Below are 24,270 nucleotides of genomic sequence, written 5' to 3' on the forward strand. Positions count from 1 at the left end.
TTGGATCATGGGCAAATGTTTTACCATGTTCACTTTTCTAGAACAAGATTAAGGTTTGTTCCTTTAAAACACTCCAGAGGTTAAGCTTTAAAATGAGAGGAATTGAGAGGCGAGGTTTTAGGAAAAGTAGGTCAGGCAACTTGGATGTTCGTAGGACTTTTAAGAGAAGGAAAAATTAATTTTCCATTTTACGTTGCATTGATACGAAACCCTTCCATCACCCCCCAAATACTCGTTAAAGTTGCCATATAAATAAGCAGACACCTCCAAGGTCTAATAGTTTCACTTCATATAGAAACATGGAAAAAATGAGTCAAAATGTCAGTTGATGCTAATGTCATCTCATTAATGGATACATGGATGGTTCTTCTTGCTGTGGACAGCAGCCCATGTTCAGTGATTTTCCTGGAATAGTCACCTCCACTTGCCACTTGCCTGGCTGATCTAAGATGTTCTGAGGATTCTCTGAGGACTTATGAGCTAATAATGCTTAGGGATTTCATGTCCTGAAGAACTCTTTAATCCTGTGCTTCCTGAATCCTACTGTAAGCCAGACCTTCTGTCACAGCCCAAGAGTCATCGGCAGGTTTTTTTTGAAAGCTCTGCTAAGCAACCATTCTGCTCCATCTTCAGGGATCCCCTGAGGTGCTATTTAGGGTTTTCTCAGTGACTTTGACCAGAATGTGATTCCTTCTTGGCACTCCGTCCCAGGTAGTGCTCTGAGGGTCTCCCTTTCTGAACAAAAGTAGCGAAGCAAAGCCCACCATGGGTGAGATCAACCAAGAGGCCGTGGAGAAGTACCTGGAGGAGCACCCTCAGTTTGCCAAGGAGTACTTCGCCAGGAGGCTGGGGGAGGCCCCAGGGCCCAGTGGGACGCCGCAGCCTACCGAGGAGTGGGCGGTGTGCACCGAGCTGCTGCTGGCCCTGCAGGAGGAAGCAGGCAGCGCCGAGCCCGCGGTGCACCGGGCCCTGCAGAAGCTGGCACAGCTCCTGCAAGCCGACCGCTGCAGCCTGTTCACCTGCCGGGCCCGCAACGGCACGCCCGAGGTGGCCTCCAGGCTGCTGGACATCACCCCCACCTCCAGCTTTGAGGATAGCCTGGTGCTCCCCGACAGAGAAGCTGTGTTTCCTTTGGACATTGGGATAGTGGGTTGGGTTGCTCACACGAAGAAAGCTGTTAATGTCCCAGATGTGCAAAAGGTAGGTGGCTGACCGGACGTCTGGGCAGGGTAGTGGAAGAACCAGTGGGAAAGAGAGCTGGGAGCCAGGGGCCATCCTCGTGGAATCGGTTATAACTTGAGGAGTAGGAACAGCGGGGACAGGATCCCCTAGGCCAAGGCTTGCCAGGTTTAGCAAGTAAAAATATAAGATGCTCAGTCCAAGGAGGATTTAAGATAAACATTGAGTAAGTTTTTAGTGTGTGTCCTGTGTAAGGTTTGGCATTTTATCAGGCAAACTTACCTGGGCCTGGTGCATTCCACACCTGCTCCCTTGCATCTCTTTCCTGCTCCAAGAACTTCCCTTCTGAATAGCATGGCAAAGAGGCCCGGTGGGATCAGCAAGGTGCCCGATGCTGAGACTTGGGAGCCACTCCCCACACCTCTCACTCACAGCCCTCAGAGGTCACTCGGTTCTCTGAGACAGACTGGCTCATAAATGGAGTCTTTCACTTACAGGCCAAATTTGCAGAAAGAACAAATAATAGCATCTGACAGTTCAGATGTTCACATTTGGATTGTGAAAAACGTAAATTTGGGTGATGAGTACCATTGACCAACCCAACCCCCCATAAGTGAGCTCTGTCAAGAATCCGCTCCAATCACATACTGTGCTCCTGGGACCAACAGCATATTGCGCACACACAAGGCGTTGTTAGGAGCTTTTAAAAGCAACAAAAAACCCCACTCTTCTCACCACCGTGATGCTTATTCATTAAGAACAAATTATAAAATAAATGAGAGGGAGGAAATGTAAATCACTCATAATTTCTCCGTTCATCAAGAACCACAGGCACCAGTCCGGGGTTTCTCCTGCTAGCTTTCTTTCTACCTGCATGTCCCGTTACTATGACTTGCTGTTAACCGAAGGGAGCAATGGCTTCTGATGGAACGGAGTTGGTGGGGACAGGTCCCAGAAATGCTTGCCACTTTCCATGCCAACGTTTATTGGCAGCTGGAGGCAAGAGGCTAATCCCCTACATGCCTTCTGAAGCTGATTACAGGAGGAGGGCCGCACGGATCCAGAAGGCACAAAAGTCATCAAACATTAGCAACACTGCGCAAATAAGCCCAGCACAACCCTTGGGTGCAAGGGTTGCTATTTGACGCCACAGAGACCTCAGTCCTTTCTGATCCCTGCCTTCAGGGAGTTCAAGCTAGTTTAAGGGAGCTTCTGAGGCTAACTGCTGTGGCTTCATGACTAGACTGATTTGTATCGTATAGGCAAAACCGTCTGGACACCAATGAGGAGCCTATGCGCACACACCCTAAGATTTTCTCACAGGAGTACGCTTCTTGCCAGTCTCCAAGTGAGACCATCTCCCAAATTAATAGAACTTCAAACTTAAGAAAGTGACATGGAAGTTTTCTTTCTGAAAAAAAAAATTTGTTTAAAGAGAGGGTTAAAATGATTTCTGTTGTAATGCTTTATCAATGGGCTCAGTTCTGCACGTTGAGAAGAGAATGATAGCAGAGAGCTGCTTGAAAAATCTGGTGGCCTTGGTGTGTTGCTGTCCATGGTGAGCGTCACTGCATGAACGTGGTGGCAAATAAAGGTGGGCAGGGCGCCATGTTTTTGGCTTGTCTTTTTTTCTGAGGACTCCTTCTTGACTGTTATGGGTTGGACAGAGAACTAGAAGTTGAAGACAGGCACCCTCCTCAGCTTAGAGGAGAGACAAGGGCCTCATTTGCTTTCCATGTCTACTGCTTCTAAGCACCTTTTCTTATGGAAGGAAGAGTGGTGCTTTGCAACTCTGAATGCACATTAAAATTGAATCAGGAGCGTTTAAAAATTACCATCTAAGACTCAATAGACCAATACACTAGACCCTCAGGGGTTGGGATGCAGGCAAGAGTAGTTTTAAAAAGCTCAAAAAAAAAAAAATAAAAATAAAAAGCTCCCCAAGGTTTCAAAAATACTTCTTCTAAAATGCAGTCAGTATTGCAAACCACTGGTGTGTGGGGTAAGTAGATGCAGGAGGAAAAATTGGATTTCAGAGCAACCATGGGGTAGTAGGTGGCAGGGGTTCCAGAAGCCTTGAGCTGACCCTGGAGCTGACTCCTTGGGAAGATAAGGAGCTGAAGTCACAGGGGCTGCATCTGTCCTAGAGTCCACAGTATGGTCAGTGAGTGAGAAGGGCTGGACTAAAGGGGGTATCCTCACTCTGTGTCCAGCACTCTTTCCACCCTCCATCTACCCCACACCCCTGCAGTTTTGCCAGACTTGAATCACTATGGTAAAATCTGCGAAGAGAAAGAGGTTAGAAACCAGTGTTGAATGAAATTTCTATTAATTCTTTACCTTCTCATTGTATTTGACAATTTATAGAGCATTTTCACATTCTTAATCTCATTTGATTCAGGCAAAGGTGAAGGAGGGACCATACTTTTATTTCCATACTGTGTATGTGAGAATCTTGTTAAGGTCAATAAGGCAGGATGGGTCTGGGCCCATAATTTGAGTCTCCTGAAGCCTCCCTCTTTTACCATGTCACTGACCACACATGGCTTCTCTCTGGCTGGCAATGTGAGCACATGTAAAGGAAAGAGTTCTAGCACCTAAACAAAGACATAGAGCCAGATAGCTCTAACCTTGGTGGTCCGTGAAGGTGATAGCAGGGAAGCCACATGATGCAGGGTGAGAGCTTCGGCATCAGACAGACCTCAGTGCAGATGCAGGTCTGAGACTAGGTAACTGTGATAGATTGCATTTCTGCACCTGAGACATGGAGGTAAATCAATATACAGATTAAACGAACATAAAGTGCCCGACTCCTAAGAGGTGCTTAATAAATGATGACTGTGATATTATATTTATGCCAAGGGGCATTTGGGAGCTGGGTGTAGGTAGCCAAAAAAGGGTCACTGATTATTGCCTGTTTTTAAAATACGTTAAATACAGGGAAACTTTTAATAACAGGAAACTGAGAGATATCCTCCTCAGGTTAATTATTTCTTTTTCTATTGGGAAAACTGCTGATTAACTCTGTGGGTGGTTCTCGTTCTGACTGTGGTTTAAAAGAAAGCTATGGGAGAAGTCCTAAGTTTTCAATAATTAACAGAGTGCCTATAGCTCTTGTTCCTGTCTTGTCTCCTCCTCCCCGTCTCTCTTTCTGACTCCTGGTCTCAAGGGATAATGGTACTTAATCAGAATTTGATGATGCTGAGATTGGATGAGGATCCAGCCAGTCTGCTGCTCTACACAATGTTCTCCAGTTGCCTTCAGTGGCTTCTTCGAAGGACTATCAAGGAGAGTTTGTGAATCCCTGAAATAGAGGAATTACTCAAGCAACCTTCACTAGGCATTATTTAAACTAGTGAACCAGAAAGCCTCACCTCGCCTATCCTGTAATCTGATGGATGGCTTTAGGTAGGGCTTTCAGATACAACAATAAGCAAGCATTACGTTTTGAAATGTATGTCATTTTCTCAAAATAGCCAAGTGAACTTAGGGAATATTTCCTTGTGTCTAGAATGTAGGATAAAATAGCATCAAGCTTTGAAGTTGCAGAGTGAACTGTGTTTGCAAAGAAACACTGTCTGACCATCCCATGGTGTGTGCATCTCATCTGGTATTTTGATTATTCATTTAGTGGCCAAGAATGCTGTATAAATGAAGGTGATCACGATCCATAATGAGTAATAGATTAGAAGGAAAATGGAATGTGAGCTGGCTTGGGCAAGCAGTGGATGAACAGAAGGAACCTAACAAAGTCTGGAGATATCCTGGCCTCAGAGGGAAGATGTTACCAGAGGCAGGGAGAATGGCAGATAAGGTGATCAAGAAAGAAACATGGCTCTTGAAAGCAGGAGGCAGAGACTGCCCCTCAGACAAAAGTGTGCTTCTGGGCATTGGAGACCTATATCAGCTCAGAGCATCTAGTTTCTTCAGTGGTTAGGATTGGTTATAAGATCTAGAACTAGAAGCAAAATGGTAATTGCAAAAGAGAACTACTTCTCATCCAGGGAGGCCCAATAAAGTCCTAGATGTCTTTTCCCAGTAATTTTTGAACACCTACCTTGTGTCAGACACTTTTCTAAGTGCTCTACCCATACTATATCATCCTATGTGTCAGGGACTCTAGACAATACATAACATCAGCATTCCTATTTCCACAAAGGGTGAGTAGAATGCCCAGGACCACGTAGCTGGTAAACCAGGGTCTGGCTTCAGCCAGGGAACCCTGACTCCAGAGCCTTCGTCAACAAGTGATGACGACAACAAGTGATGTGGTATCTTAAGTAAATAGTTGATACGTGTGGGTCCACACTGGAAAAGGTAGAAAAGAAATCTGGGGTGAGGGGCTGCATTTGACTCCCTTAGTATCTCAGCATTCCTAATGGATTCTCCATGGCGTGATTCAACCACTGAAAGTATAGATTCTTGGGGAAGACAGATTCTTCTTTTGGAGGTTAGGATTCCATGGATCTGTTGGGAGGTCTGCAAATCGGCCTCTGTCTGCAGGTGGTTGTGAGGCATAGCCCAGGTCTGCTACTCTGAGCTGAGCTGTGAGTTCTATTGGCCAAGGAGCCCTGCTCTCCGGGTGAGATTCTGGCCCAGAAGTCACACACCAGATGACTCCTACATTTTTAATTTTGGAAGCTGAATTGAGTCCAGCTTCCAAGAGTTTGTGCTGCTCTGAGAAGCATTATCAACACAAGGAAATGAAAATGATATAACCTATGAAACGTATGAAAGGAAAACTGCATTAACTTTGGCCAGTGTGTCTCAGAGTCAGGCTGAAAGTTTAGTTCCAAGTGAAGGAGACTCAGGTTCAAAGATGAGATAATATTAAGTCATGGAAGGCTGCATGTATACCCATGTAGAGCGGGCGATCCTCTAGCTTACAGCTAGTAAGAACTGCTGTCCTTGACCCTCTGAAGCTCCTCGATTTAGTAACTTTGCCAAACTTGTCACTCTGCCCTTTCCATGATTAGGGTATTAGAATCATCTCTCACATCTACTGCATTAGACTAGTATCTGGGAAGGTTCACTTCCTCTCTCTGAGAGAGAGACAGAGAGAGAGAAAGAGAAAGAGAGAGAGAGAGAGAGAGAGAGAGAAACATGCATGAAAGATGTTATCTTGGTAGAACATTAAAAACTAGATAAGAATCTAGTGCTGGCAAGAGAGGGTTCCTCTCTCACGTGACCAGTGGAGATAAGATTTCCAACCTTCTATAAAAATAATCTGTGCAAATAAAAACTGCCTGCACCTGTGGATCCAGCAAAAGAGATTTCCACTTCAGGGAATCCATCACATAAAAATGAAAGCAAGAATGATTAGTACAGCATTGTTTACAGTGGGGAAAACTATGAGCAGACTAAGTCAGTGGAAAATGGTTGAGTGGACCATGGGGCTCCCACACTGTGCAGTAGTGTGCAAGAATCTAGAAGGCAAATTCACACCCATAGGCACTGGTCTCAAGGGAAGTCCATAAGATATCGTTATGTGATGAAAGCATAGTGTGATTTAGAAAAGAAAATTTTATGAAAAAGAAAAACATTTGTCCAAGAGTTAGAGAAAGACACACAAGGAGACATAATGTGGTCCCTGGGGGGCTCAGTCAGTTAAGTGTCCAACTCTTGACTTTGGCTCAGGTCATGATCTCAGGGTCCTCGGTTCAAGCCCTGTGTCGGCTCCCTGCTCAGCAGGGAGTTTGCTTGTCTCCCTATCTCTCTGCCTCTCCCCATCCCCCACCTCACTTGCACTCTCTCTCTAAAATAAATACATAAATCAATCTTTAAAAAAGAAAAAAAAGGAGATATACCAAGCAGTTAACACTGGATTCCCGTCAAGAACTGGTTGTCTGGTTTCAAGTGCACATTCTGCTTTCATAATTAGAAAGAAGAGCTCCATGGCCTACACCTGTAATCCCATCTGTGTGCTCCTTCCTGGCACACTTTCTGTCCATTGTAACCCGATTTCCTCTTGGCCGTGACATCACCTCTTTTCTCCTGGCCCAACCTCAGCCTCATCTAGATAGACCATAGCTCAGGGGTGAGATGCTCATCCTGAAACTGGTGAGTTCATTCTGTGCAATCATAGGATGCGGGTATGGGTGGGACCGCTGTGCTGGGGCCCTGGTTATCTGTCTGGATGGCTTGGACTAGAGAGAACAGTCTTTTGCCATTCCTAGACCTCCACTCCATGGTTCTGTGCTGCTTTGGCAAATGTGTGAATGTGTCTTTCAGAACAGCCATTTTTCTGACTTCATGGACAAACAAACGGGGTATGTCACAAAGAACCTGATGGCAACTCCGATCGTGATGGGCAAGGAGGTTCTTGCCGTGGTTATGGCACTTAACAAAGTAAATGCATCTGAATTTTCCAAACAGGATGAGGAGGTAATGCTAACCCTGGGCATCCAGTCAGAGGCTGGGGAAATTTATTTGTTGGTTAATGGAGAGAAATATATCGTACTTAATTTGTTTTTCTCTGCCTCCTATAGGTCTTTTCCAAATATCTCAACTTTGTTTCTATAATCCTAAAGCTTCATCATACCAACTACTTGTATAATGTTGAATCCAGAAGAAGCCAGGTAATGGGAAGGTGATATTATTCACTCCATGCTTTCCTGTTCTGACAAATGGTCCCAGAGGCCACAAGTGCAGACCCTTCCTATCGTTCTTGGGCGTTTAAGGCATGTGGAGCTGATTCTCAGATTTTAGTCCTGGCTGTCCTCTCATGGTCTGCCCCTGACTCCCACGCCCACCTCCTTGTCCCTCCATCTGCGTGTACAAGTGGCTTGCATCATCTTAATCTTGGGTAGCCATAGTTTCTTCTGTGAGATGGCTATAATCATAGTACCTACCCTACGTGGTTGTTGTGACTATCAAATGATCATTCTATGAATTCATCCACATAAAGTTCTTAGCAGTTCCTGGTACATATTGAAGCTACTAATTTGACGAGTAAATCCCTCTTTTCAAGTCTGTTGTCTCTTTGACCCAGAAGGATAATGAACAACATTGGTAACCAGGGTACCTGAGTCTGGGCCACTCTCTGGAGCTCAGTATCTTCATCAGTATAATGGTGGGAGAGGGGTGAGGAGAGAGGGCTTCCAAAGTCCCTTCCCATGCAACTGTCTAGATAAGGTTACCTCTGAGCAGCTCAGGATATATGGAAGGAAGCGTATGGTTTTCTCCCCATGACTGCCAGCAGGAGCCAGAGGGCCACCAATACTGGATCCTCTGCCCAGGGACTGTCTCTGCATCTGATGTGAGGTCACTTGCCCTTTGACATGAGGACCAGTTTTGGTGTACCACTTTCATAGACTCTCACCCTTGCACAGGTCTACTCATCATCCCACTCAGAGAATTTGCTTAATTGTCAGATATGTACATGTTCAAAAATGAAAATGCATTGTTCACTGATACATATTCTTTTTATTGGAGGCACCTCCTACTTTCTTTTGGCTAATGCTCTACCTCTTCACCATATGTTTCGTTCTGTTTTCTTTTTAATTCCTCCTTTCAGATCCTCATGTGGTCAGCCAACAAAGTGTTTGAAGAGCTCACAGATGTGGAGCGCCAGTTTCATAAAGCACTCTACACAGTTAGAACGTATCTGAACTGTGAGAGGTACTCCATTGGACTGCTGGACATGACCAAGGAGAAGGTCCTCGGCACTCTGTACATTTTGTCTCACCTCAAATCCTATACAACACCCATCACATGAAATGATCCATTAAAAAATGGATACTATTCACACACAATGTGTAAAGTTCATTTCTCATCTTGTTTCATTAATTCAGGTGAAGCTCTCCTAGCTCCACATGAGTAATGAATACTATATTGTTTATATTTCTTATTCTCCATGTGACTGGAAATTGTTTTTCAGAGTAACTGTTCTAAATGGATAAACACAGGACCAGGTGTCAGGAGAGCTGGGCTCTGATCCTGGCTCTGGGACTTGGTGGTTGAGCATATTGATGAGGGTGCTGTAGGCTGTAAGGAACACCAGACCCAGTAAGTAACAGTAAGACAATTATTGTCACATTTAACAAGAAGTTCCAAGGTTGGGCAGTTCTAAGTCTGGTTCCTTCAGAGCTCAGTACAGTCATCAAGGTCCTAGTCATCAATGGTCCTTCCCATTCCCCCCTGGCAAGGTCTCTGCCCCCTGCAGGATGTTGGCAAGCTCTCACGCTTGAGGCAGCAAGATGCCTGTTGCAGCTCAAGGCGTGGCACACAGATGGGACAAAACTGGGAGGTGCCTTCTGCAAATGTCATTTCCATTGCCTTTCATCAGGGGGCACTCCTCCCCAGAAGCACCTCAGCAAACTTCTCCCCCTTTCCCCCTGAACCCCAGTGTGCTTGCCCTCAAACTAATCCCAGGTACCTTGTATAGGTCACTCAGAGGCTGCACAGGCCCATCTTCCCTGAGAAAATGACCATCTGATACCCAAATAAAATCAGGGTCTGTTAGGAAGAAGGGAGAGAATAGATGTTGGGTAAGGCAGCCTACACTGTTGGCCACTCTGCATGACCTTGGCCAAGCCTCTTAACCTACTTAGATTTAGTTTAATTATGTATAAAAGAGCTACTAGCTGAGTCCTTTAACCTATGTGTCAGGGTGTGTGCTCTGTAAGTACTGTTCATTTAATCTTCACAATCACCCTATAGTATAAATTCTATTATTATCCCTATTTCACAGATGAAAAAGTGATTTGTTCACTATCACAAGTTTGTAAGCAGTATTGCTGGGAATTATAGGTCTTTTTCAGCTCTAAAATTCCAGAATCACAAAATACACAAAGCCATGAAACTCATAGAAGATACAGTAGGTCATGGAACAGTTTGTTTAATAATGTTTAAATATACTTGCTTCCAGGAATTCTACGATGAATGGCCAATCAAGCTTGGAGAAGTAGAGCCTTATAAAGGTCCGAAGACACCGGATGGCAGAGTAAGTGCAAACACCTTCCCCAGTGATATGTGTGCATGTACAAGGTGCCAAAACCAGCAGAAAGGAAAGGGCACTGGCCCGAGAAGCCCTGGGTTCTAGTCCTGTAAGTTTCTGGGGGGCTTCGAAGTAATAGAAAGAACACTAGACAAGGAGTTTGAGGTTCAAGTCTCAGCTCTGCCCAAGCCAGCTGGGTGGTCCTTGCCTAAACTCATTATTTAACCTCTCAATTTCCTTTTCTATGTAGCTGGGCTTAGTGAATCAGTAATTTGCAATAGGGAGGGACACATCAGAGCCACCGGCCTAGCTTTTTGAGCACACCATGCTCTCCTTCAAACTTGCTAGATTAGAAACTCTTGGCAAGGATTGAGTTAGATTTACTTTCCCCCTCGACAGCAAGCTTCAGAAGGCAGGAATGATGTCTCACCACCGTATTCCCAGCACACAGGGAAGCGCGAGGGTACTGGGATGGAATGTGTCCAGGCCTCCAGTTCTTCATCAGCGCAAAGAAGTAGAGAGACTAGTTCTTAAGTCCCTCCCAGCTCTGACAAAGTACCCACTGAATCCTATTGCTGAGGCATCTGTTCAGATCAGCTAGTGCTGGAAGCCAGGAAGTGTTCCTTGTATGGTGGGGAAGGGAACACATTGACCGAGGTTGAGAAAATACATGCTTTATTCCACTACAGTTCCACTATCAGGTATTTCTGGGCAATAGAAACAGATCAGTTAAAAGTAAAACAAGATTCCTTTGAAGGCTGTCTGGATAAATTAAACATTTGAAATTGAGCTCAACAGATTTGTTCCTTAGAAAAGCAGCCAATAGTATTTCTAGTTGTATTGCAAGCTTGTAATCAGGACATGAGTAATTTGGTGGTAGTTCTGCAGAGCAATATGGTTAGAAAATAAGGTACAATTAAATGAGCTTTAAAGTATAAGTTTGCTAATGAAAAGTGTTTTCTTTGGGAAATAAGATCATTCTCATAATCTCTTTTCTCTTAGGAAGTCATCTTTTATAAAATCATCGATTATATTTTACATGGAAAAGAAGAGATCAAAGTGATACCGTGAGTACTGGGCTTGAAGCAGCAGGAGTTGCCATTTTGTTTTTGCCATGGCGCATTTCTCTGTATGGCAATGATTCTCTTTCTTCTAATCCTCCTCAAGGACACCTCCCACAGACCACTGGACTCTTGTTAGCGGGTTGCCAACATATGTTGCTGAAAATGGATTTGTAAGTTACTGAATACATTCAAATCTTGAATAGTATTGGTTGAAACTCTTATTAGCTAGGGGATGGGAACAGTTGTGAAAGTAAAATGCAGGAGGTAAGAGTCACATGCCCGCGTAAAACGTGGGAGAGAGGAATCTTGGCAGTTGAAAGGAGGTTAACTAGCAACTTCCCAACTCTACACAAAAATATTTAGTCAACATGAGAAAGATCCATCCGTTCCCCCAACTTCTTATTCAGCCATCATGCAAATTTCAGATGTCCTTTGGAAATTTGTGACTATGATTCATGTTGGGTTTAATTTGTTTTTTTTTTTTTTTTTTTTTTTTTTTTTTATTGGTGTTCAATTTACTAACATACAGAATAATACCCAGTGGGGTTTAATTTGATCTCAAGTATAGTTACCTTGGTCAAGACTTTTGAAGCATGGGAAATTAGTGACAAAAGATAAAAATGTTTAAATGGAGAACTTTGCCACTGATAGCATTATAAAATAAGTGAGTTGATAGAGGACGTGAAGAGTTTTGCCCAGATAGGGGTGGGGTGGGGTGGTGTGGGCAGACAGCTGGCCAGGTCTGGCTAAGAAACGTCATGTGTGGATGGACAGCAAATGAGAGGTCTCTGCTAGGTCCCATATAGCCAGAAAACCAGGGTCACAACAGCTTTCCCACTCCACCTCTAATATACTTTCCTTTCTTCTCATGGCTGATTTCTCTCCCTTGTTGGGCTTCTCCACCATCTGTCATCTTTTGGCATCAAGATTCCTCCCTGCAAGACAGTTCCGATGCTTCCAACATTTCTTTATGTTGGCATTTTCCTATCTTCCCCCTTACAAATCCAAGTTCCTATAATGTATGCATAGCACTTATTTGCATATTTGGTTTTTCTTTAGTGTTTTTGGCAGTGTTTATTCATCTTCATTATTTAGTAAATGGGCATGTAATTTATAGTGACTAATAGAGTGACTCAATGGTCAGAGGGAAGAGGAAACAAAGCCTAGATTAGCTCCTGTTTCCTTTTACTGTCACAAATTTGCCTCTGCTTAGTGGGTTTGGAATGGTAACAGAGTAAGGAAAATTTTGGATGTGACTGCAGGATCTTCACATGTCTTCACAGTAGAGTAGGGCTCTACTTTGGGGTTTCCAGAACCCCCCCCCTTTGGGGGCCATCGATTATAGGACCAGGTAACCTCAAACAGGTGACATGATTCCTTTTTCTAGTGTAAAGACATGCCAAAGGGGAAGGAAAAAAAAAGAGAGAGAAAATAAGTTTCTGTCTTTTAGGAATAAATAGCACTATATACTAACAAATAACATGTTTTCAGAATGGCTCCAAAACAATCTAAGTGTTTTTTAAGGGTTGTTCCCGACATAGTACTAATGACCAAAATGGTTCCATTTCATTTCTGAATCCACAGATACCACGATTTTTCAGCTTCAGTACGTCACCAAATTCTCCACTATTGGCCCCTGTCCTTGGTTTCCTGGCAGGCCACCTACCAGGCTCCTGTTTAGAGCTTCAATCTAATTTGATATGGCTAAAAAAAATTTTAAAAAATTTTGATATGGCTAAAGCTATCATGGCCAGTGTAGAGGGATTTACACTCTGACTTTTAAGTACCTATTCTCTCCTAGGCTGTTTCCTAGGGAAACAGGTTTTTCCCCCAGAATCAATTCGATCAAAGTGAATGTATCAAAAGCCAATTCATTGAATGGTTAATTTGCCAAGTCGTCAACTTGCCACATGACCAACTTGCCAAGGGATGGATTCCCAAAGCATGGGAGGATTCTCCCCCAGGTTTTGGTTCTATCACAGATCTGCCACATATGCCTCACTGCTGCCTTTCACATCTCACCTCCTGCCCTGGGACCCACCCCTGCTCTGCCAGTAGCCTAAAACTGATGGCAAACTGTTGTAAATCTAGTTTACAGTATTTCTTACCAAGTTGCTCATTAGGCAAATTGGCATTACCAAGGTGGAGATTGCTTTCCAGAGAATTGAGCTTGAGCCATTTCCTGACTCCATCATTAGGGTGAACATACATCCCAGTTAGCCTGGGCCAGCTTTCACATACACCTGTGGTGCTGGGGTGATTAATAGTCCTCCCTTTTATTTCCAAAGGTGTCACCCTATATACTATGTACTTACAAGAGGTGGGACTCGCTAAAAACATATTTTGTGTTTAGCACAGGATTTTCTCAAACTTGACATTATTGACATTTGGGGCCAGATGATGCTTTGTGGTGGGGAACTATGCCAGGCATTGTAGGATGTTCAGCAGCGTCATTGTCCTCTCCCTACTAGATGCTGTATACCACCCTGGCTGAGAACCATTAGTCTAAAGGATCATATCAAACATTTCAGCAGCCTCAGCCAGAGCAATGCATTCCTAGTGGGCCTGCTATATGGCGGAGCCCTCTGGTGAAGAGAGCAAGAGGCTATGAGTCAAGAGCCCTGACTCAGTCCTACCTTGGGCAAATTCCTTGGCAAATCCTTGACCTTGGGCACATCCCTTGACCTCTCTGGGTTTTAACATTCACATTTGTAAAATAAGGTTATTGACCTGATTATTTAGGATATGGGGACTTCAAGAATTTCTAAATGCTATTTCTAGATTAAAATGATCTGCAATTTTAATCATAATTATTTGTGCTCCTATAGTGTCAAAACTTTTCCTTTTAGCTTTTTAAAACTTTTTTCTCAATCATTTCCCTGAGTTAGAGAGAAAGGATAAAGGCAAGCTTTAGGGTGAGCTGTCACAGAGTCCGTCAGCTGGACCTCTCTGGACTCAAGAGGACACATGCACAGGGCTAAATTCCTGGGACGCCTGAGTGATGCTGGTTGAGCATCAGCCTTTAGCTCAGGGTGTGATCCCAGGGTCCTGAGATTGAGTCCTGTATCAGGCTCTCTTTGGGGAGCCTGCTTCTCCCTCTGCCTATGTCTGCCTCTCTGTCTCTCATGAATAAAGAAAAATAAATAAAATCTTTAAAAATAAATAAATAAAGAGGTCAATCCCAGCTCGGAATGGGACATGACAGGCACCGACTGAATGATTTCTAAGATGTTAAAAATGAGAATTAGGCACATCTGTGAATTGAATTGGAGGCACTAAAAACAGGATCAAGCCACACTGGAATTAAGACCTGTGAACTGAGAGAGGGGGTGGGAGAGAGAAAGGAGAATTTCTGAATCCTGAGATAGAAGCTTCACCTCTCTGACCTTAACCCATCCGTAGATATTCTCTAGAGACCTTAAAAGTCTGGGTAAAACCTGACACTATTGATAGAAAGGTCAGAAAAGAGGACTAAGCTACTTTTTTGCCTCTTTAAAACATACTTGAAGGATGCTCAGCCAACAATTCATGTAATTCATTCAGATTCGATCATAAAATTATGGATAGCACACATAATTCCTTAAAATCTTAGGCTGTATATACTAACAAAAACTTTGAAAGACTTTCACAGTTGCTTTTAAAAGTAGCACAAAAATAGTTAATGTGGCTTAACCACCCGTGGCTAGAAGCACTAACCTTGGACCAGAGGGGCCACACGCTGGGGCAGCAGGTGTAGGAGGCCACAGCTACCTGCTTATCAGATTGTTAGGTTATTAGGGATTTTATGAGCAAATTGTCAGTGACTGACATCCCCCATGGTGGGAGTATTAATGCCATGGAAATGGGCAAATCTTACAAAGGAGGGTCTTCCCTACCCCTCACCAGGAGAGCTGATAACACCAGCACCCTCACCCACACCCCACTTCTAGTTTCATCCCATGCTTTTTTTTTTTTTAAGATTCATTTATTTATTTGTTCGTGATAGACACACAGAGAGATATAAAGACAGGCAGAGACACAGGCAGAGGGAGAAGCAGGCCCCATGCCGGGAGCCCGACACGGGACTCGATCCTGGGGCTCCAGTATCGTGCCCTGGGCCAAAGGCAGGCACCAAACCGCTGAGCCACCCAGGGATCCCTCATCCCATGTTTTGAACAAAATCTCTTAACCTCTTTGGGCTTCTATTTCCTCCTCCTTAAAAGAAAAATCATAAGCTTAATTATTAAAGTTACTTCCAACTTTAAAATGCTATGATTTTAAGTTCTACTATCATTTTTGGTGGGAAGAAAGATACAGCATTTGATTAAGACTTCAAATGACGTCTTATAGTGATTATCTACTGTGGTGTACCTAAAGTTTGCCTGGCTGTTTTTTCCTGCCCCTTAGCCACCTTCTTGTAACTCAGATCCCACATAAGAAAAAAAGAAAAAGAAGCAAAAGAAGAAGAAGAAGAAGAAGAAGAAGAAGAAGAAGAAGAAGAAGAAGAAGAAGAAGAAGAAGAAGGAAGAGAGAGAGAGAGAGAGAGAGAGAGAGAGAAAGGAAGGAGGCGGGGGGGGGGGGTAGAGGAACCAGAGCCTCCCCAACATCAGTGCCACACCTGCCCCAGCAGAACAGTCTCCGGCTCAGCTTCCTCCCCTCCTTGCTCTGACAGCTAGTTGTTTCGCATTTGGAAGAAGAATCCTTAGAGGCTGGGAGTAGGAAAGAGCAAAGATTGTGCCGAGTGTCATGCACTGGCTTAGTTAGCAGAAGAGAAGCCCGATGCGTTGTTAGCACGTGCGGTGCAGCCGAGATTCCGTGGGAATCATTTGCCTGTGAGCCAGGAGAGCCGCCAAGAAAGCCTCGCTTCCCGTGCGCTCGCTCTTCCTTATTTCCGCTCTGTGGGTTGATGGTTCCAACACATGATGTTTTAGGGACTTTCATGTCCTCTTACTTTACAGATCTGTAACATGCTGAACGCCCCCGCGGATGAGTACTTCACGTTTCAGGTAACGTTGCCCTCAGCCAGGCCTCGCCGCCCCCGGCCCCGCCCCCGGGTCAGCCCTGTGCTCAGGTGGCCAGGAGGCACGCACAAGGCTCCTGTGCCATTGCCCCTGGCTGGGCCAGTGCCACCAAGTCGCACATTCTTCAGAGAAGGGAGAAGAGGTGAGAGAAGGAGGGGGATGAGAGAAAGAGGCCAGGTGTTTGTCACCCAGCATGGGGGGGGGGGGGGGGGCGTGTCTCCTCCATTCTCTCCCACTCCCAGTCATCCAGGGGTTAAAACAGTGCCTGGCGCGTCATGGGTTCCCACTAAGTGTTCTCTGCATGAGCGATTAGCTGTATATGGTCTACCACCCGGATCCAGCCCTTTGGTGGTTTCCCAGGCCCTTCTCTGCAGCTTATTGGAAAAGAAAAACTATGTTTGGGGTCCCCAGGGGCCTCTCCTGCTGGCAGACTGTTTTATCTTTCCTCCTGCCACATCCAGGGATCTCCCTCCCCACCCGGCTGGGGGGAGAAACTGGAATGTATCCCTGCAGCCTCTCCTTTTCTGCCTGCTGGCCTGTGTTTTGTGTCCTATTCTAACCAACACCGGGTTAGAGCCCTGGTTGCAGTAGGAGCAGAGCCAGCCCTGGCAGTGGGGGCCAGGAGGGCTGTCTCCCCATCTCTCGCACAGACACGCACAGAGCCCCGTCTCCACCTGACTCTCCACCTGACGGGAGCTGGCCTCCTTGGCCGGAGGGGTCTGTGAGCAGCAGCAGCAGCAGCAGTCGCAAGCGCACTTGCTGGGTTTCCGGGAAGGTTTCCCTCGGATCTCCCCGCTCATCCCTCTGCTCACCGACCTGGAAAACACACAAACACCATATGGCACGTTTGCCCTAGTTCCTCCCTCCTTGCAGACAAAGCCTTATTGTTGTGACTGTGCTGTACCAGCCCCGACCCCTATATTTATGGCAGTTGGGTGCCAGGAAAGAGGGCACAGGAAGGAAGGAGGGGACAAGCACTTTCTAAAGTGACCTTATGCAATTATTGTCTGAATGGAGAGGGAAGGGAGCTGACCCGGGAGAACAGGGCTCTGCTCTGAGGTTTGAGGTCAGCCGCACGTGGCTCTAACGGCCCTGGCTGCAGGAGGCTAGGAACCTCTCTGGGGTAAACCTCCAGGCCATAGGAATTTCCCAGCTCTCCAAGAAACACCACTGTGGTGCCCGTGAAAATGTGCTTCTCAGGTCTCTAGCTGCGGGCAGGATGACGGTGCAGTGGCTGCTGGGCTGGGAAATCCACTGTGGCCGTAGCACTGGGCAGCTTCCCATGGACGGCTCTCAGCCCCTGGCTCAGTGTGGCAGAGACACCGACACGGGCCCACTACTGGGAAACGCCAGCAACTCTGACCTGCTACATTGGCCCTCAGAATCCCCAACAGCCCTGCCAGCTCTGACAATGGTACTGTGATCTAGGATACTACCCCCCCAACCATCCTTCATCCACTCTTCAGGACTGAGTCTTGATGGTGTTCGCAGCCCCCTCAGGCTCCCTCCCAGCTTCCCCACAGACACTGCCCCTGTGGATCATTCCACAGAGCAGACTCAGGATTGGGTGGCCGCCCTCCCCAGGTCTCCACCTCTTTCTCTCTGCCTTCCCACTCTCTCTTCACCTGCTCATGCCCCCCACCTCTACTCTCACTAGCCTCTTTTGTACCTGGGGAGTTTGATGGGAAAACTACCTATTCAAAGCAAACTATGGTCGGAGCAAACCTGCAAAGGCAATGGTTCTCAAACTATGTTCCTCAGGGGTTATGGTGTATTAGCTTTCTATTGCTGCTGTAACAAATCACCACTGATGCACAACTGTATTATCTTATGGTTCTGGAGTCAGAAGTCCAAGATGGTCACACTGGGCTAAAATCAAGGTGTTGGCAGGACTGTGTTCCTTTCTAGAGGCCATAGAGGAGAACTCATCTCCTAATCTTTTCTAGCTTCTAGAAGATACCTGCATTCTTTGGCTCATGGCTCCCTGCCATCCTTGAAGCCAGCAATAACATCACCCTGATCTTGCTTCTGCTGTCTTCTTCACTGATTCTGACTCTGACTCTCTTTTCTACTTTTAAGGATCCTTATAATTACATTGGATCCTCCTGGAAAATCCAGGATAATTTCCCTATCTTAAGGGCAGCTGGTGAGCAACCTTGATTCCATCTGCTGTTTTAATGCCCATTTTCATTAAAGTAACTGTATCTACAGGCCCTAGGGTTTGGGTGTAGACAGCTTCAGGGTGTCCCTTGAACTGGATAAAGGAATTCTTCCTTTACATCAATTAGAGTGAACTTCAATTCATAGGGGAAAAAAAATACATAGAATTTTCTGTTTTAAATCTTTGTCCTATTAATTTTTCTTAAATCTTAAGTTCCTTCTACTACTTTTCTGTCAACAAGCTCTAACTAACTTAGTAATAGCAAAACACATGAACGTGAGCAGGCAACAAATGCATATTTATTGAAAATGAGAAACAGTCACTGAAACTTATTTTGGAAGCTTTGAAAAATATACAGGGCACTTATGGTTGCGAAGCTATTTTGCATACAGGTAATTTATTTTCTGCAATTGATTTTGTCCCTAGTCCACGTGGCAGTGTAAGTATAGAAACATTTCACAGTATTTTCTCAGGATAAAAACTTTGAGAACCACTGTGCACTGATTGTTTCCTGAAGCTTTGATCATTAGGAACATAAATTGAGGTTTAGTTTCTCTGCTTTTCATTCCAAGTATGAAGACGAGCCCTTTGGCTAATAAGCAGCTCTTTGTTGAGCACCTGTCACGTGCCCAGCACCCTCCCATCACTTACATGGAGCTAACAGTGTGTGAGACACTCTTTAGCAGGATTAAACGATAGCCTCACAGACAAAATAAAAAATTCCGAAGCATTTGGAAATTATCTAACTGCTAAATTGTGTGCTCCAGGCTCTGAGTGCTGATAGAATTCTGAAAAAGAGAAGTTCCGTATGAGTGAGAAAGCTTAGAGAAGGCTTCACGGGAGAGGATGGCTGATGATGCTACAGGAAGCAGAAGAAGGAAGAGCGTGGCGTGCTGAGTACTTGGCTACCCTTGCCTTGCTTATACTGTGCGGGTGCCACACCACGGATCTTAGACGTCAGAGGACACCACAATTACCTTGGGAGCTTATTTAAGTTGTACATCCTAAAATTATGAAACAAGCTTTAAAAAAAAAAGTTTGTTGCACATTGTCTGTGGGCCACACTATAAGAAACTTTCTAAACTTCTGTGTCTGCATCCCCCACAAGAATGTTACTGTCTGGAGGCTAGGGCCTGTGATTTATTCCTCTTTGTAGCCCCAGCAACTAGCCCAGGTCCTCGCACACTTGGGGGGCTTGACAGATGTTCACTAAATGGAGAAGCACCCCAGAACATGCGACTGTTTTGAGGGATCAGTCAGGAAAATAGAAACCGTACTAGGAATTTCAACAGAGATAATTTAATATAAAGTATTAGCTAAACAGGTGTTGGGAGAGAGAAAAAGTAAATAGCGAACACTGGGAGTAAGTGCTGGAGAGACAGAGAAGAGATTAGAGTTGTCACAATGCAGATACTTGGCTCTAGTATACTTAATCAAATGTTCTAGAATAGTTTTATGGCTATATAGCCCTGGCCAAGTTCTGACACAGTATGGAATTGTACATCTGACAGAAAGATTAGATTATTCTTTCTTTAAAGATAGGCTACATTGGGAGAAAGGTGGCTAGAAGGTAGTGCAGGGAAGACTTGAGGTGCTACTGTTAGTTCTGTATCTAGATTCTGGTGGGGGTGCACACAGCTACACATGTGATGGCTGCACAGAAACACACACACACACGCATGCTCATATGCACACATAAGTACACATAAACCTAGTGAAATCTGAGTGAGATCCATGGACTGTATTAATATCTATTTTCCGGTTTTGATAGTGCGGTATGGTTTTCCAAGCTGTTACCACCAGGGAAACTGGGTGATGGGTGCACACAACTTCTCTGTACATTTCTTTTATAACATCCTGTGAATCTATAGTTATTTCAAAATTAAAAGTCACAGAAAATAATCTGAATGTCCTTATTGTTTGTAGAAAGGACCTGTCGATGAAACTGGTTGGGTCATTAAAAATGTCTTATCCCTGCCTATTGTCAACAAGAAAGAAGATATTGTGGGAGTAGCTACATTTTATAACAGGAAAGATGGAAAACCTTTTGATGAGTATGATGAACACATTACTGAGGTAAGTGCAATTATAAAATAATGGAGGTAAATGAAATTCATGAAACAGTGGGGGCAGTGTAATTATTTGTTACTCTGGAGGGACATTGTTGAAAGGCAATTAAGGCATGAGTCATACACGGTTGCGGTCAATATGTTCCCATTGGGTCATTTCCGTTTCCTGACTTTTGTAGACTGTAACATTTTCTTCTGAAGATTGAACTTTGGCTTTATCAAAATTCTTTACAATATTGGAAAATTGGAAAGAAGGTTTCTATCTTCTCTCCCCACTACTTCCATTCCTTGTCATTCTTGCTGTCACCCCTAATCCTCTTGAGTTTCAGGCTGTGTCTTATTCCGCTGGATATTTATAATTCCCCTCCTCTAAAAAAGTATTCATAGTTCATTTTGAAAAGCAAGGGCTTAGCCAGTGTTATTGGCTGTGGTTGATTATTAGTACATTTTCTCTTAGATTGAAATAAGAAGCTGGGTTGTTGATGGTGGAAAGGAGATTGATTGATAGAAAAGAATGCAGATGGCTCTCTCTGAAATCAATTTTTTAATTTTAAAGAATTGAATCACATTTTATCCATTCCAGACTCTCACACAATTCCTTGGATGGTCTCTTTTAAATACTGACACCTATGATAAAATGAATAAGCTAGAAAACAGAAAGGATATAGCTCAGGAAATGCTCATGAGCCAGACGAAAGCCACTCCTGATGAAATCAAGTCTATTCTGGTAAGTGGGGAATTCAGTTCTGTGGACATTAGGTGGTATCTAAGCGCAGCTTCTGGAATTTGCCTAATTACCAGAGGTGTGACAAATGAGACCTAAGGAGGAGGGGACAAAGAAAGAAGTTTTGGGGAGGACTCAGGTGGCCTAGTGGACACAGAGCCTTATTAGACTTCTTAGCTGCTTGGCTGGAATAGCACTTTGCTTAAAAAAATTTTTTTTAATTAAAAAACAAAACAAAAAAACAGCTCCCGGGTCAGTAGTTGCTGAAGGAGTGACATCTAGATTCAAGAGTGTTAGCAAGGAAAAAATATTTCCAGGAAGGGAAATGTATCAGTCAGCTCTTGCCATATGATGCTGCATAACAACTATAACATCTCAGTGGTATACAACAATAAACATCTATTTCTTACTCATGCATTGGTGGGTTGACCAGGCTCCAACTGATTCTTAGTTGGGCTTGGCTCTAAGCCATGAGTTTGGTTTCCTCTAATGCATGTATCATCCTTCTTGACCAGCACTACTTAATAAATGGTCTTCTTATGATGATGTCAGAAGTGCAAGAGAGCAAGCCCAACTGTGCATGCTCATTTCAAGTCTTCGCTCATGTCACATTCACTAAAATTCTCATTGGCCAAATGTGGCCAAGACCAATATCATGGATGCTGGGGAAGCCAGTAGACATTTACTGACAATGTTCTAATCACCACCAAATGAAGGGGGAAAATCACATACCCACTATCTTTATTCCTTTTATTTTCCGTAGTTTTCAGAGTGTGTGTATAGGTGTGACTTTCTTGGGGATGTTGTTTTTTTTTTTTCTTTTTTCCTAGTTTCAGTTTTGTTAAGTGGTTTGAGGGTTAAGAGAAATTTTATTTGACAGTTTGAGATGTTAAAAATGAAAATCTGGGGAGGGTGAAGGGAAATTGCTATAAACTCACTCACAGAAAAACAAATGTAAGCCACTCATTTTTTTCTTTCTTTCCTGCCTACATACAAACAACCCACATTTCTCTCTCTGTCTTTATCTAAGACAGCAACTGTTACATTTTACATTTTGGGGAAATAAAGAAATCAATTATATTGGGGGGGATTTGGAGAAAATTCTTCATAATAATGCTATAGGTCTTCTTTGTATCCCCAATACGTCTTTGCATAGAACTCATTACAGCATATTTTAAATATATTTAAGCCAATTTTAAGAGTAGCAAAATCAGATAGAAATTCATAGGAATTTCACAGCTCAACTGCTTTTACATTTTAGAAAATTAAAGAGAAGTTAAATATAGATGTAATAGAAGACTGTGAAGAAAAGCAACTTGTCACAATTTTGGTAAGTGTTTTACTTTTATTCCTAATGCCTTTTAAATAAAATGTATTAGGATACTTGTTCTCATTTCTCAAGTAAGTGTTGAGCTTCCTCTTCTCTGATACCTTTAAAGGCTAAAAAGAAAAGAGATTTCTTATAAAGAGTAATCGTCCAAGGCTCTGTGTTTCTTCCTCCTTGTCTCCTAAAGTCTAATCCACGAAGATAATTTAGAATCAGAAACCAGACTTCCACATAATGGAATGCAGGCACAGACTCTAGGGATATTATGGCCTTGTTTATTTTAATAGTTTTAGATTGCAGCATGGTCACCCCGGAAGACATGACAAAATTACAGTAGAACATAGACCCTTCAAGGCACAACTGTCTTCTGCCAGCTCTGATGTATTTCTTCTGGAGCTTGGAAGAATGCAGTTCTTTCCTGTTGCAGCCATCAGGCCACCCCTATTATTTCTAGTTGAAATAACTTCTCTTCCACTTATTAATCTATATTTGGTTCTAGGTAGTTTTGCCCTAAACTTTTTTGCCATAGACTAATTTGCTGTGAGCATTTCAGGGCAAACGTTTATGCTGCATAAGTGGCTTGGAAGGCAATTTTGCTATAAAAGATAAAATAATTGGTTGACAGTTTGGTTTCCTTTCTTTGTTGGTAAATCAACTACCTTCAGCAGAGTTAATTTATTGAAGCTAGTTGTCCATTTGGTTTCATTTTTCCGTTGATAAAACTCTTGTTCTTATGTAAACCTCAGCTAGTCCTCACGATGATCTGTGTGGACCCCAGCTAGCCCTCCTATTGGCCTATGCAGGGACAGTAGAAGAGGTGGTCTTAAAATAGTGGATGATGACAACTCTGCATATGAACCTGCTAGAAATTTTGGTGATAAACCTCGCTGGAAGTGTGGACTAGAGTGGAAATCCAGACTGCACACCAGAAAATGGTAGCATACGAGTTATAGCGATCAAAGCTCAGTTACAAACACATTACAGCATTGGTGTTTCTTCCACATTTCCCACAGAACTTTGGAACGTCTATCAGCAGACATGAGACAGTCTGCCAAGAACAAACAATGGTGTAAAGGGCTTTCACAACACAACACAAAGCTCTGTTACAAATATACATCCTAGTATTTGGAAACTGATACCTCTTAACAAAGGAAGAAATTTTAGTGAAAAAACAAAGTGTGAGGCTAAAGGAGGAGATAAATCAACAAGCAAAACATACATATATATATATATGTATGTATGTATGTATGTATGTATGTATGTATAATACTCTGGACAAAAGACTTCAAAGACAAGTACTTAGGTTCAATCCGCAGAATAAAATAAGTTCTTTGCACTGTGTTGCCATGAATCTACCCTATACATTTTACATTTTAAATATATTCAAATACTTTTTTATTTTGCAGTAAAGTCTCTTTCATTTTATTACTCATTTTTTGTGTTTCTTAAGATCCTTTTTACTTTATTTTTTATTCTTTAATTAGGCTCCACACCCAGCATGGAGCCCAACATGGGGCTTGAACTCTTGACCCTGAGATCAAGACCTGAGCTGATATCAAGAGTCAGATGCTTAACCGACTAAGCCACACAGGCGCCCCCATTACATTCTTTTTAAGGAATGTCCCTTTCTTATTTTTTTATGGTTTTATTTTTTATGGCAAAAATGCCTCATAGCCAATTAGTTATGTGGCAAAAATATTTGCAACAAAAATGCTTGCAGTGAAAATGCAGCCATGGTAAGTGGAGATGATGTTTGGAGAACCTCTCTGAAATATTTGATTGTTTGTTTTTTGAGTCCCTAAGTTTTA

At 43.5% G+C, this 24,270-nt stretch overlaps 1 protein-coding gene across 7 annotated transcripts in view; it reads left to right on the forward strand.

The window, feature by feature from the left end:
- Nucleotides 1–514: 514 nt before the first annotated feature.
- The window catches only part of PDE6C (phosphodiesterase 6C), a 47,881-nt gene continuing 24,125 nt past the window's right edge, over nt 515–24,270 (forward strand). For 4 of the 7 annotated variants that reach the window (XM_025466557.3, XM_025466561.3, XM_025466562.3 and 1 more), the window contains exons 1-11: nt 517–1,200; nt 7,411–7,563; nt 7,668–7,757; nt 8,696–8,836; nt 10,049–10,123; nt 11,120–11,184; nt 11,285–11,351; nt 16,119–16,166; nt 20,269–20,418; nt 20,995–21,138; nt 22,397–22,465. In XM_025466557.3, the coding sequence (XP_025322342.1) occupies nt 766–1,200; nt 7,411–7,563; nt 7,668–7,757; nt 8,696–8,836; nt 10,049–10,123; nt 11,120–11,184; nt 11,285–11,351; nt 16,119–16,166; nt 20,269–20,418; nt 20,995–21,138; nt 22,397–22,465 (1,437 nt within the window). In that variant the 5' untranslated portion in view covers nt 517–765. Of the gene's footprint in view, nt 1,201–7,410; nt 7,564–7,667; nt 7,758–8,695; nt 8,837–10,048; nt 10,124–11,119; nt 11,185–11,284; nt 11,352–16,118; nt 16,167–20,268; nt 20,419–20,994; nt 21,139–22,396; nt 22,466–24,270 lie in introns of all 7 variants that reach the window. The other 3 variants (XM_025466558.3, XM_025466560.3, XM_025466559.3) reach the window with 3 other exon arrangements.

Source organism: Canis lupus, chromosome 28 (genome assembly GCF_003254725.2).
Source record: "Canis lupus dingo isolate Sandy chromosome 28, ASM325472v2, whole genome shotgun sequence".
Lineage (NCBI taxonomy): Eukaryota > Metazoa > Chordata > Mammalia > Carnivora > Canidae > Canis > Canis lupus.